Consider the following 13,206-nt stretch of genomic DNA (forward strand, 5'->3'; position numbering starts at 1 on the left):
AAAACACCGCTCTTTCAGCAGGTGCTTTACATCCCAAATTTCAGCCCCCTCGTCAAATGTTTGGTGCTGGCGAAGTCAAAGTTGCATCATTTGGTGCAGAGCCGGCTCACCCTGCCCGCAGCAGACGGGGGGGGATACTTCACTAACGCTCTGCTCTAACATCACCGCAGCTTCGTTATTGCTTAATCTGTGCCGGGAGTGTGTGTCCGGCACAGCTGAGCGAGTCAGATAAAACTGAAAAACCGGCTGCTGGATGTTTATCTGGTTCACCGGCAGCTGGGAACCAAACTTGCTCAAAAGCTGGCTGCAAAAAAAGTTTGTTTAGTTAACAGACATCAAGCGCCACATCACCTGCCAGTCATGTTTCTGTTTTAATACTTTACAAAGCTTCCTTTCACTTCTGGAGTCACTGATCATCATACTGCTGCATGTTATAGCCTGTAATTAAAGCAAGTGGAAGTTCATTCTTGACTTGGAAACAGCTTTCACAGAGAAATACTCAGTCTACTCTTAACTTTTCCAAGACTTTCAACCACATTTTAGTTTTCCTCAGCAGATGGGGGTGGGAGTCGAGGAATAAGATTCTTTCCCAGGTTCAGTATTTTTTTCAGCGAGTTTAAGCGCTGAACAAACTCTATGCACAGAGGAAAAAACACGAGGTAGAAAGCTATGGAAAAAAAGTAAATGGATGATAAATCATTCAGACAGACTATATTGCCCAAAAATAAAGGTTCTTCGGGAGCAACTGACAACTTTGACTTTCTCTGCAAACAGCAAAAAGACTTAAACTTGTCAGAAACGTCTATTTTAGGTCCACAGGTGCAAAACAGCTGAACCCTCATATCAAACTGTGTCTGAAAATGAGGATTTTTTAAAACTCAGACAACGTTGAACATCCATTTAATAATCCAATGTGTCGTGCAGCCATGTTACAATTATATGTTATCAACAAATCCTGTTAGATTTACTTGAGTGGTGCTAAAATTGTATTATGAGTATGTGCAGCCACCTTTTTCTGAAAACTCCTCCATTTGGTGCATCAAGGAAGCTTGAGTTAATTTTTTCATTGCAAATATCTATTATTGATATCATACATATGAGTTTACTGAATGTTTACATTCTGGATTTAATTTTATGCTGATACATCTCTTTAATCCATTTTTTTTTCTTTTTGCAGGATTGTAATTGTGTCTCAAATGTCAGAGCCGCCCTGAATGCACCGCTAAGTAGGGTTTTTCAAAGTTGTCCTTTCGCTCAACTGCTTTACATGACAATAACATAGTTCGAACAGTAAAAGAAGAGGTGAGTACTTTTTCTTTGTAACTGAAGCTTTTGACATTTCCACAGTTTTTTTCTTCACGTGACACAGTACAGGTGTTTTCTGATGCCGGAGCATCCTGACATTAACACTGACATCTTCCCAGACTTTGCCGAATCCTGCTCAGCAACACGTCGAGGGCGAGGCAACACGGACGGTCAACCTGTGTCGGCTGTTTGAAGTCACCATCAGTGCTTTAGTTCCATGCAGCTCAGTATTTTATTTACAGGGATCATGTCCCAAAAGAAAAAGTCACCAACTTTTATTGCTGTTGCCGGCAGTGTTGCTCGTCCCTGTTGCCTTGTGTGTATTATTCTGTTAACACTTGACCAGTGCAGTTGTTGTTTGGCCAGAGCCCAAACCAGAAGAAACAGCCACAGAATGAAGAGCACGGATAAATACAGTGAGGTAAAAGTGAAACAGGAAACAGCAGACTCACTCGCCTCACAGTTGGTAATTTTAGACCATCTGTGATGAAACACTCCCACAGACTGCAGTCAGCAGCAGACCGGGGTTCAACCACAGAGTCTGTCAAAGTGAATGAAGATGTTCACACAAACTCACATATGATATATTCTCACTCTCTCCCCCCTGTGTTATCTATACATGCAGATCATTCTGGCTATATTCGTCCACAGAGACTTTGGTTGCGTTTCCATCGCAGTGTTGCAACAAAAAGGTCGACAAAGCACCATTCACGTTTCCACTGATTTCCTCCTGGATTTACAGAATCTGCTTAATTGTTGGGATGGTTGCATCTTTGGAAGTAGCTGTAGTTGTATTTAATTGAAGGTGACAGAAAATACGCAACAGGGATTTTTAGGGGGATAATAATCTGCTGTTTTTGATGTCATTTGAAACGTGTTTACATCTCATTTTTGCAAAATATTGCTTGACTGAAAAAGTTGTCCCAGACATTTTAAAATTCCTGTTTGTTGATACATACAGTATTTTAATTTTAGCTACAGGTGATGTCAGATTAAAATGTCTTTACATTTTTGTTTCATCATTTATGGTATCATATCATCAGGCCCAGGTTTTAATATGCTGAGTGATTTGACTTTGGTTTGCAGTCAAACAGACATTTCTGTCCTCCACAGTTGTAATGTAGCACTAATTAGCTCAATAACAGTGGGTTGCAGCCAGACTATGTAGTTCAGGACTACTCTGGAAATGTTGATGATAATTGCTTTTTTTTTCCTCTTGGTGAGACTTTGGAAACACAATATAATAGTTAAAGTACTTGAGTTATTACATTTGGTAAACTATCCAGTAGAAACAATGGAAACAAATGACCTTTGCACCACAGGAGGCCAGGACACCCACTGTGGAAAGTGAGCGGCCTGACATTTAAAAAAAGAAACACATAATATTTGATCACACTTTTCAATCTGTGAGCTGTCGTTTCAGTTTGGGCTGGTTCACCTGTCGCACCACTCAAAACCACAGAACTCAGCAGGCAACAAGACAGAACTTTTTTTTTATAAACAACTCCCTCAAATGACTTAATCAATACCCTGCAGAGCTCTCACACCGCGGAGAGTTAGACTTTTATCTTTGACGTCCTTGGAAACATCGACACTTTATTGATCCTGCAGATGTCAGTCACTTCTTAAAATTCGCCACTTAAGCTTGTGGAACGGGCAAATTAAGTCATTTGATAGCAATTATTAATTCAAGAGAATCAATTAAGTCATTTGAACATACAAATGAGTGAATGAAGGCGTATTAAGAGCACTGAGTGCATGAATTAGTAATTTGAGGGAATCGTTATTGAGAAATGTTCCACTTAATCACCTGCTGGGCTGCATTAACGCTGTGTTTGTTTTCAGATACCAATATGGTACACAAAAAGAACATTCATCTGGTATGTACTATGGACTGTCAGGGTGTGAAGAGATCGCTGCTCTGATCTGAATCATCTGATATTTTTGCTCATGAGGCTTTATTCTTTTTCTTCAAAATTTCTTCCAAGTGTCGATGCTGATGTGTCGGGATACAAAAAAAACAAAACAAAAAAAAACGCCTCTCCAACGTCGCTTCAACCTCAGGTCTCAGATGTGAAAACAAAAACCGTGTTAAGAGTTTTGTTTCCTCCTTTTGGACTCAGTTTTTTCACAGAAAAGTTGAGTAAACCCGTCTTTTAATTTCAATTTTCCAGACCACATTCAGAGGGACAAAGTGACTTCCAAAGCAAAGGAAGGAATTTCCCTCTGGGCATTTTTTTTTTCTTTAATATGATTTTTGTTTGATTTCTCCTGTGGAAAGAAACGCCATTGTTTGATTTCGAGTCCTGGAGAGAGAGACGTCCCAGTGGTCCGAGATTCAGTTCACGTCGGGTCTGCAGCAGCAGCAGTCCGATTCCCTGCGTTTATGAATCTTTTGCAAATGCAATCTGGGCCCCGTGCCAAAGTGCAACAACCGGGGACATTAGATCAAAGCGCTCATAAGAAAAACTGCATTAATCAAGAATTTTTCAGGCCACCTCGAGCCTTGGGGGGACTCCTTCTGAATCATTAACATCTTTCGCCCTGGTTTTGGAATGTTTCTCCGACACGTCTGAGCCGAGTTTGATCTGCAGTCCTGACCGCCCGGAGAAATGAGTCAGAGATCCTGTTTATTTGTCGATCCTCTCAGTGTCTTGTCTGTGTGTCTGTCTGTGTGTGTCGGCTCTGTTCAGGGCTCTGCTTTGTGAGCGCGGCGGCTACAACGCAGCGGTCGTGACTCAGCGAGGTGGCATCCGGCGTTCCTCTCAGCGGCAGTGGCGGCGGGAAAAACAACCACAACTGAAGGGTCATAATGAGTTGTGATGGGGGACAAAAAAGCTCTGAAGTCTCTTTCATGTCTTTCTGTCCCATCAGTGCTCTCATTTTGTCATTTGTCACAGGCCCTGCGGACATGTCGGAGGGGGGGGGGTTTGGGGGCGTTGGGGGGAGGGGCTTCCTTCACGCAGCAGCAGCAGCAGCAGCAGCCGTCATTGTCTCAGTAGTTGTACTTTCCCGCCTCTGCGACCGGTGACGTCGTTGCCGTGTTTGGCAGGAACAAAGGTTTGGGCGGGACTTGGGGTTTGAGCGACGCCGTTCTCCTGACGACCGCCGTTGCCCGCTGCGCGTGCGGACCCTCGCTGTAGCTGTGCTGCCGCGTCAGGCAGGCGCTGGCGATGGACGGCCGCTGGCTCACCCCGTTGGTCGTTGTGCCGTTAGCTCCGGCGTTAGCGCCCGGCGGTCCGTTGCTGCTGCTGTTGGTGTTCATCCTGGCGAGGAAGTGTGCGTGCTGCTGCTGATGCTGCGCCCCCCGTTGGTTGAAGCTGTGGTGACGAGGCACGGCGCCGCCACCGCCACCGCCCCCGCCTCCGCTGCCGCCGCCGCCGCTGCCCATCTTTATTAGGGAGTGGCGCTGGGAGTGGTGGCGCGCTACGGAGACGCCGCCGCCGCCGCCGCCGCCGCCGCCGCCGCCGCCGCCGCCGCTCCCTCCTCCGGGCCGCTCCGGGATCACCTGCTGCTGGAGCGGAGTGGAGGAGGAGGACGAGGAGGAGGACGGGACGGAGGTGGAGGAGGTGGGGTTGTTGTTGGAGGACGAGGAGGAGGAGGAAGAGGAGGTGGCGAAGGAGGAGTGGGCGGAGCTTTGAGGAGGCGCGTCCAGGCGCTTGGGGAGGCCGTCCCTCGGCAGCGTGGAGGTGCTGTAGTACGACGCCGATTCCGTCTCGGGGATCTGCTGCTGGTGATGGTGACCGCCTACGCCTACGCCGCCCGCTCCGCCGCCGCTGCTGTTGTTGTTGTGGTGGTTGCTGTGGTGATGGCTGTGGTTGTAGTGGTGGGTGCGCGTCTGGCTGTGGTGGCCGTGAGGATGAGGATGGTGGTGGTGATGCTGATGATGATGATGCCCTACGGTGTTGGACGCCGCCGAGGACGAGCCGCCGGGGAACAGCGCCGACGAGGAGGTGGAGGTGAGGACCTTGATGCCGCCGGTGCCCGACGCGCTGACCTCGTGGATGTGTTTGAGCAGCTCGTCCAGCGCCGACACGTCCACCACCGTCTGCGGCAGAGACTGCTGGGAGTGGTGGTGGTGGGGCACTCCTCCTCCTCCTCCTCCTCCGCCCACCGCCGCCGCCGCCGCCGCCGCTCGCTCGTCATTCGAGATCTTCCTCTCCTCCGGAAGGTGCAGCGAAGTCGAAGAGGCCCCCGCTCCGTGGGCCGCTCCGTTGCTCAGGCCGTTGCCCTGGTGATGAGAGTAGGGGAACACCTGCTGGGTCAGAGAGTTCCCGACGACGGCCATGAACCCCAGACTGGATCCGGAGCAGCTGGGCCCGGACTTGGGGTTGTTGTCCTTGGCGTTGTTGCAGTTCTGGTTCTTCTCGTACTGATGGTGCCGCAGGGCCTTCATGTTCTTGATGGGCAGCTCGGGGGTGGAGTCGGGCGTGGGCAGGCCCGACAGCTCTCCATCGCCCTGTGACAGGGACTAAACAGAGGTCAGACCCTTGGTTTTCATTTAAGTCGTTATTCAGAATGACATTAACCCATTTCAGGAAACATGAACAATCTTTTCATAGAAGTCTTAATTTCACATAACATACATTTTAGTTGCTATCACCATATTGCTAATTTGTTAGCTAGCTAACTGCTAAGTACTGACTTTATAGTCATCTGTTAAAGGGATAGTTCAACATTTTGGCAAATTGGTCCACTGCCATAATCCCTATAGTCATAGCGGTGCAAGCTATTTTTAGAATGGCGGAGCAGAGCCGCAAGCTGCTCAGAGCTACGCTACGGAGGCTAATGAGATTTCGTGGTTTCCCTCATTAAAGTCATCAAATACACAATCCAACAACTCCAAAACGCTCTGGTGGACAAGTTGTGAACTGCATATTCACCACGCTATGAGATGATAACGGTACGTTACGAGACCAAGTTGTTTTCGAGGTAAATGCAGAGACTACTTGCTGAAAAACTGCCCCCAACGGGCACGCGCATCAGCGGTTTTGCATGAATTTGCCTCTAAAACAACTCGTAATGTTCTGTTATTATCTCATAGCGTGGTGAATGTGCAGGTCACAACTTGTCAACCAGAGCGTTTTGGAGTTGTTGGATTGTGTATTTGATGAGTTTGATGAGGGAAACCAAGAAATCCCATTAGCCTCCATAACGTAACTCTGAGCAGCTCATGGCTCTGCTCCGCCATTCTAAAAACAGCTTGCACTGACAAATAAAGGTAACTAACCTACTGCTGTGACTAGGTATTATGGCAATGGACCAATTTGTCAAAATGTTGAATTATCCCTTTAAACATTAGCCTATTAGCATATAGTTTGAAACACAAGCTAAAGATTCTTGTCCCTGTCTGGATGCAGGTTCCCCTTTCTTTTGGTCTTTATGCTAAGCTAGGCTAATATGTCCATGACATAAGACCGATGGTCATCTTCATCATCATCTAGTGTCTCAGACTGCCTATCATGACCAGTTGTCCTACCTGGGAGAGGCTGAGGTCGGGGTCTCCTAGCGACAGGCCCTGATGCCCGGGTGTGTGGAGGTGAGGCTCCGCCCGGCCGTTAGGAATAAAGGAGCTGTACATCTTTGGAGTGGACACGTCCAGCTTGTCCTCCTGGGAAGAGACGAAACAGACAGCGCTGATGATGAAGAAGGAGGAGGAGGAGGATGGACGTCCGGTTTACACTTATCACACTTCACACAGCGCAACGAGGGACAAATATACATTTCAGTGGAGCGGTCGGAGGTCAACAAGAAGCAAAGAGATTCAGTTTCCTACTCAAGGACATTGAGTTCATAATGAAATTGTGAATTGCGATGACTGAATAAAAGGCTGAAGTGAAGCTATTAACTTATTATGTCGCCCCTCGGGGTGAGGAGGCAGGAGGGGGGAGGGGAAAGAGAGTAGTGTGTGTGTCTGTGTGTGTGTGTGTGTGTGTGTGTCGGGGGGGTGAATATTAATGCAGCTGCTCAGAATTCAGCTGATCATGTCGCTGCTTCTCAGCTGAAACACATGCTTGTAAACCAGAGGCTACGTATTTATTTCCTCACTGTTGGATGAAGCTGCACCAACCACAATGACACCGTAAAAAGGTGTCTGTAGATCTTATAGATACACATTTAAAACAAAATTTTCGTTTGACATTTGAAAGAATCAATAACTCAACTTTCTTATAACTTCTCCAAAATCATACTTGAAAAGTTCCTCCTGGAGTCGGAGTTCCCATCAAAGTAAAAAAAGGTTCTTTTAAGAACCACTTTCAGCCCATTATTTGTATTATCATATAATTCATAAGTCAATATAAACACATTTCCTCTGGCTTTGAAATGCAGCTGAATCAATATTACACTTCTTCAACTGCTGCCACAGGTAGAAACGAGATGTTTCTGTCTTAGTTTTTGTGACACTGTTAGAAAAAGGTTTCGTTTCTCACATCACCAACAGAACAACTGACGACTGACTGAAACTCCTCTCTGTGAGGTAAACATCCAGCGCTCAGATCGATCACAAATATCACTGTTTTTAGGTATGAAAAGACAAAAGTACCTTTTATATTTTTCTTAATGTATTTTTAAATAATTTTGTAGCATTTGTCTTTCCTGTTTGTTTATTATGTTTCCAGCCTTTAATCCATGGATACTCTTGTAGTGTCTCGTCTCTTGTTGTTTTGCATTTGCATTTCTCATTTGTTGATTTTTCTGTAGCTTTGCTGCTGTAATTGTACAATTTATCTATTTACCTACCTACAGAGAGCAAATAAACCTGATCTCAGCTTCTTTAAACTGCTGGTGATTTGTTATTTACAACCTGCAAAGGATTTTATGTACAACAAAGGCATTTGTTTGCAATGTGGTTTCTGGATATTCGTAATTATCTGTAAAAAAAAACAGAACAAGCCCAGCCTGGTTCCTTCGCCCCACCAGAGACTAGTTCACCCTGTTTACCTTTGGCTGGCCGTCCAGCAGTCCGTTGAGCTTGGCGAGGGACCGCAGCGACAGAGCGTGGGGCAGAGACGCCTCGGGGTCTTTCCCCAGCCTCCTCGCCCGGTGAGCGGCGCTGCGGCTGCAGTAACACGACACCAGGAAGCCGGACAAGATGGCGCCCAGGAAGAAAGCCACCAGCACGCAGGCGATCAGGAGGGTGTAGTGGACGTTAGCTCCGGCCCGCTGGTCCATCTCCGGAAGGCGACGGACACCTGGAAGACACAAAAGAGGAGGAGGAATAACGGGTTATTTCACATGTCAAGCCATCATATTCATCTGCAAAGTTTCAGTTTTAACTTTTTCATGAAATTGCAAATCATTTCTCAAATTCAGTTTGTACAGCATAATGGAAAAAAAAGTCAGATTTCTGTTTCAAAGTTTTTATTTTCCCTCTTTTACACACTTCCGTGAATTAAATTATAAACACTATAAAACAATGAATATTGATATGTCTGTATCCTAATATACATCAGTAATTATCAGTGAAAGGAGAACAGTTGAGGTTTACTGATGTAAATCCATAAGGGAGGGAAATGAAGGAGTGGAGTAGGAGGAGAAGGAAAACCTACGGGAGGAGAGGTGAGGAGAAGGTGAGGAGGAGAAAGAAAGAAAGAAAGAAAGAAAGAAAGAAAGAAAGAAAGAAAGAAAGAAAGAAAGAAAGAAAGAAAGAAAGGAGACAGAGACGAGGATTGGACTTAATGAGAAGGAGACGGTTCACAGGTGAGAAAGCAGAATGAAGGAGGAGGGAGGAGGATGAGGGGAGGAGACGGAGGAGGTGAGATCTGAGAAGAGAGAGGAGGAGAAGAAAGGAGGGAGAAGAAACTATGATTGGATTTGAGAGAGGGAGAAGAAGGGGAGGGTGACAAAAGGATGGAGGGATGAGAAAGGAGGGATGGATGGAGGAGAGAAGAGATGAAAGAGAGTTTATTGTTTGGCAGTGTTCACTTCATCAGGTCCAGAAACAACATCAAAGCCTCTCAAAAACAATGAGTCATCATCAGTGCGTCCAACAACAGCTCAACACACACACACACACACACACACAGACACGGTCTGAGTCTGTCTCTCTCTAGATTGAAACAGTTTATGATTTTTTTTCATATCACAGGCATTTGGCATAAATTCATGCATATATTTAATTTGTGTTAACAGATATAATAAGGACATTTATGCACAGTTCTGTTGGAAATGTGACATATTCATATATGGGTTAATGACATGATGCAACCCAATGTCAAAGTGGTGTAAGCAATATATAAATGTAATTCACTGTTGCAATGCAACACTGTGTTTCTTGACAAATTTTTCACATTATTTAGAAAAAAAGTGTGTGTTTTTAGGATATATCCTACTCAGTGTTGCCAAAATGCAAAAATCTATCAAAAGTTTTCAGAAGAAAGTATGTATTTTTTTATTATAAGTACACTTAAATCCACTGTAGGTCGATCAAATATTTCATATTTATAATTATTTTGTGGCTACATGATTTGACATTTTTAGGGCATTCAATTAAAAAATGGTTCAAATTACATAAAACCAACATGATACATTTACACAAATCTGATGCTTTGAATTTTTCTGAAGATATTTCTGAATTGCTCATTTTACCAACCCTTGTTTGTCACTAACCCATACACATATTTATACATTGTTCATTTTTTATTTGTATTTCATATATTTCAGAATTTCTATGAATATATTTTATTTATATGGTTTGGTGGCTGAGGACGGCTACGAGCCGAAATGCACCCTGATCTGTATTGCTGCTGTGCATCTTATATTATAAAGAAAGTGTAATCACTACCAAGAGTGCTATCGATTCTCATTTTTACATTGTGCACTTTTATAAAGACATATTTTATACATAAATTTACATACATAATATAGGATTATACTTTCATGCATTATATCTATGTATTGTAGTGTTTTTTTTATATATATTCATGCACTACAGTGCAGAAATGTGCACTTATGTTTTTAACCTTTACATGTACTTTCATGTTTTATGTTCGAATGTGAGCATTCAAGTTGTAGGTCTATTGTTGAAAACAAGTTTTGTATTTATTTTGTGCATCTTACCATAATCTTTGTCATTTACTGAAAGCAGAACCTTCAATAACCCCGTGAGCCTCGATATCTTCTTAATGGAACAATTATCTTAAGTGCAACAAAAATTGGATCGTCTTATATCTTAATGGAAAAAGAAAAAAAAAGAAAACACTTTTTACTTAAAGATAAAAGAATTGCTGCTGGATACTGTCTCAGTTGTACATAACTCCACCGTTAACCAGATGTTTCTTTGTTCTGCGTTTGCATATTTTCTGTTTGATGAAGTCACAGTTTTTCTGACAGCACTGGGGGCCGTGGTCGCTGCTGCTGAGTCATCGCTGCAGCTCGTCCCTGTGATTGAACACTTTAACAGATGAAAACTGTGACTTTCAGGTCACTCTTGTTTGTGTTAACCTCTGTTTTATCCCACAAGCTTGATTGAGCACCACTGGAGCGTTTTTCATTACCGCCCTCCTGCTTCACATTCACAGCAACGAGCGTTCTGACCTGGCAGCCGCACGGGCCCCGAGACTGACGGGCTGATTTACCTGCTGACACTCACACAGCATTTTACACATTGTCCGACACATTGTGAATGGTTTCAGACTGTTGACAGGTGGAGGGAAACCTTTTCTAAGATTCTGACACGGGATTTTATCATTCAAGTAGCTGTTGCTTCTGCTTTTTTTTACCAAAGTCCCCCTGCAGTTGTAGCCTATATAACCAGCCCTTCGGATGTTAAAGATGTCACTCATAGTGACATAACCAATGAAAATGAACATGTCTATTCAGCTCCATGTTGCATATTTAGCCTCTAATTTTGATTTTGTGCCACATTTCCTGTGTGGTCCAGCTGTAGAAATCTTCCACCCACTGGTATAGAGCTGCATCTGGTTGCTAAACAGACAGATATTTTCCTCAGGAGGCGGTGGAGACCAAAAACAGAGCCAAAAGAGAACTTCTCCATGACTACTGGCCTAACACTTACCCTATCTTTGATTTTTTTTGGACAAACAGAAGAAGCTAGAAAAACCAATTCATACACAAAGAATTCGAAAGCCACTGATTCTGGGTAGATTGTTTGGTTGGGTGGGTTGTCAAGGTTTCTTTCTTTCATTTGGCTGTCTCTCTACATGGATCTGAACTACTCTCAGCAGCCACCTTTAAGCTTTTCTTTTTTTTCAGTTGTTAAGCCGAGGGTTGAATATTTGGTTAGAAAATCACTGTAAGGACCTTGGGGTTCCCCCTTATTATTTCATAGTTCAGTTAAATTGCTCAGAAGGAGCAGCATGTCCCCGAAATCCTGATCAAAGGGCCAAAAATACCCCCAGAAACAAAGAAGCTAATTTCATGCCCTGCGCTATTGGCTGTCCGGGGGTTTTATTCCCCAGCTTGCTGCTGGTCCGGGACTCGAACTGGCAACCATCTCTAACCTCAAAGCCAGCGTCGCCTCCAGGCCTGTGAGGCTTCGCTTTGATACAAGACACTATGGAACAAATTTGTCTTTTATGCAAAATACTGTTGAAATAGAGCAAGCAGTCATTACACGTCCAGTCAGGATTAACTCGCACACTGACACACACACATACACTGACACGCACACACATATATATACACACACACCCCTGTGTTTAACAGAGACAATTTCATGTTCGTTATTTCCACCCTTTCATCTCCGTCCTTCACTCTTGACAGTTATAAATAGGATGATGGAGACACACAGAGAAAAATATTATGCTAATTACAGCCCGACATGGAAATGTTTCCTCCACTGCCCTCTCTCTCTCTTTCCGTCTCTCTGTGTGTTTGTTTCCTTCTCTCCTCTGTCAGTCTGAAAGTTTCTCTCTCTCTCTCTCTGAACTGTAAAAAGTTTCTGGGATGGAGGATGAAATCTTCTGGGTGAAATCGTTTCTCACTTTTCTGTCACTGTTTTCTGTTTCCTGTCAGTCTAAAACTTACACTTCTTAAAATCCCTCTCTGCTTCTCCTTCAGTGCTTTCTCAACCTTCATCTTCCTCCTCTTTCATCTGTCAGCCTTACATGTCTTTGTTCTTCCCTCCATCTCTCCATCTCTCTCTTTCAGTCTCCACCTTATTTTCCTCCACTCCTCTCTCTCTTCTTTGTTTGATTCCAGTGGAATCAATACAGGACTCCTTCCTGTCTGCAGAAATCTAATTTAATGGTTCAAACTACTGAACCATTATCACAGGATTCACACTGAAGCTTCGAGTGATGTCATACCGATCGATTACCAAATGAATGGACGGCATTACTGTAAATGATCGGTTAATGAGTATGAAAGCTGCACCTGGGAGGAGGCCAAACGCCGAAAATGAAACCAGCTCTCATTGTTTTACGTGTTGCTGTGAAGTGAGAAACCAACTATTACAACAAAAGAGCGAAACATTATCGAATGATAAAGGTCACGTGATGCTGGCTGAAAAGCTCCACTACCTCCAGAAAGGACCCCGGGGCGAGATTGATCGATCGATTGTCAAGGTCGAGAATAAATCCTGGAGTTCAAAGTCCAAAGATGGACATGAAGTTTTTATGGAGCCCAAGTGAAAAGGGAAAAAAATAAAGGATATAAAATCAAACATCCACATAATACAACAACTGGACAAATTCCTGCAGATGAACATCGTGTGATATGATCCAAACCCCATGGACCAAATGGACCAAACTTGCGTTAAATGGGATATTTCAACATTTTGGCAAATTGGCCCATTGCCATAATCCCTATAGTTTTAGGAGTAGGTTCGTTAGCTTTAATTGTCGGTGCAAGATATTTTTAGAATGGTGGAGCAGAGCCGCGAGCTGCTCAGAGCTACGCTACGGAGGCTAATGGGATTTCTTAGTTTCCCTCATCAAA

At 44.1% G+C, this 13,206-nt stretch overlaps 1 protein-coding gene across 1 annotated transcript in view; it reads right to left on the reverse strand.

The window, feature by feature from the left end:
- Nucleotides 1-4,276: 4,276 nt before the first annotated feature.
- Nucleotides 4,277-13,206, reverse strand: part of LOC310993422 (semaphorin-6D-like) — a 91,320-nt gene continuing 82,390 nt past the window's right edge. The window contains exons 19-21 of the mRNA XM_083981770.1: nt 8,248-8,498; nt 6,785-6,916; nt 4,277-5,776 (exon numbers count right to left, since the gene is read on the reverse strand). Coding sequence (XP_083837896.1) covers nt 4,301-5,776; nt 6,785-6,916; nt 8,248-8,498 — 1,859 coding nt within the window. The 3' untranslated portion in view covers nt 4,277-4,300. The remainder of the gene's footprint in view (nt 5,777-6,784; nt 6,917-8,247; nt 8,499-13,206) is intronic.

This window comes from Trachurus trachurus (assembly GCF_905171665.1).
Source record: "Trachurus trachurus genome assembly, chromosome: 11".
Lineage (NCBI taxonomy): Eukaryota > Metazoa > Chordata > Actinopteri > Carangiformes > Carangidae > Trachurus > Trachurus trachurus.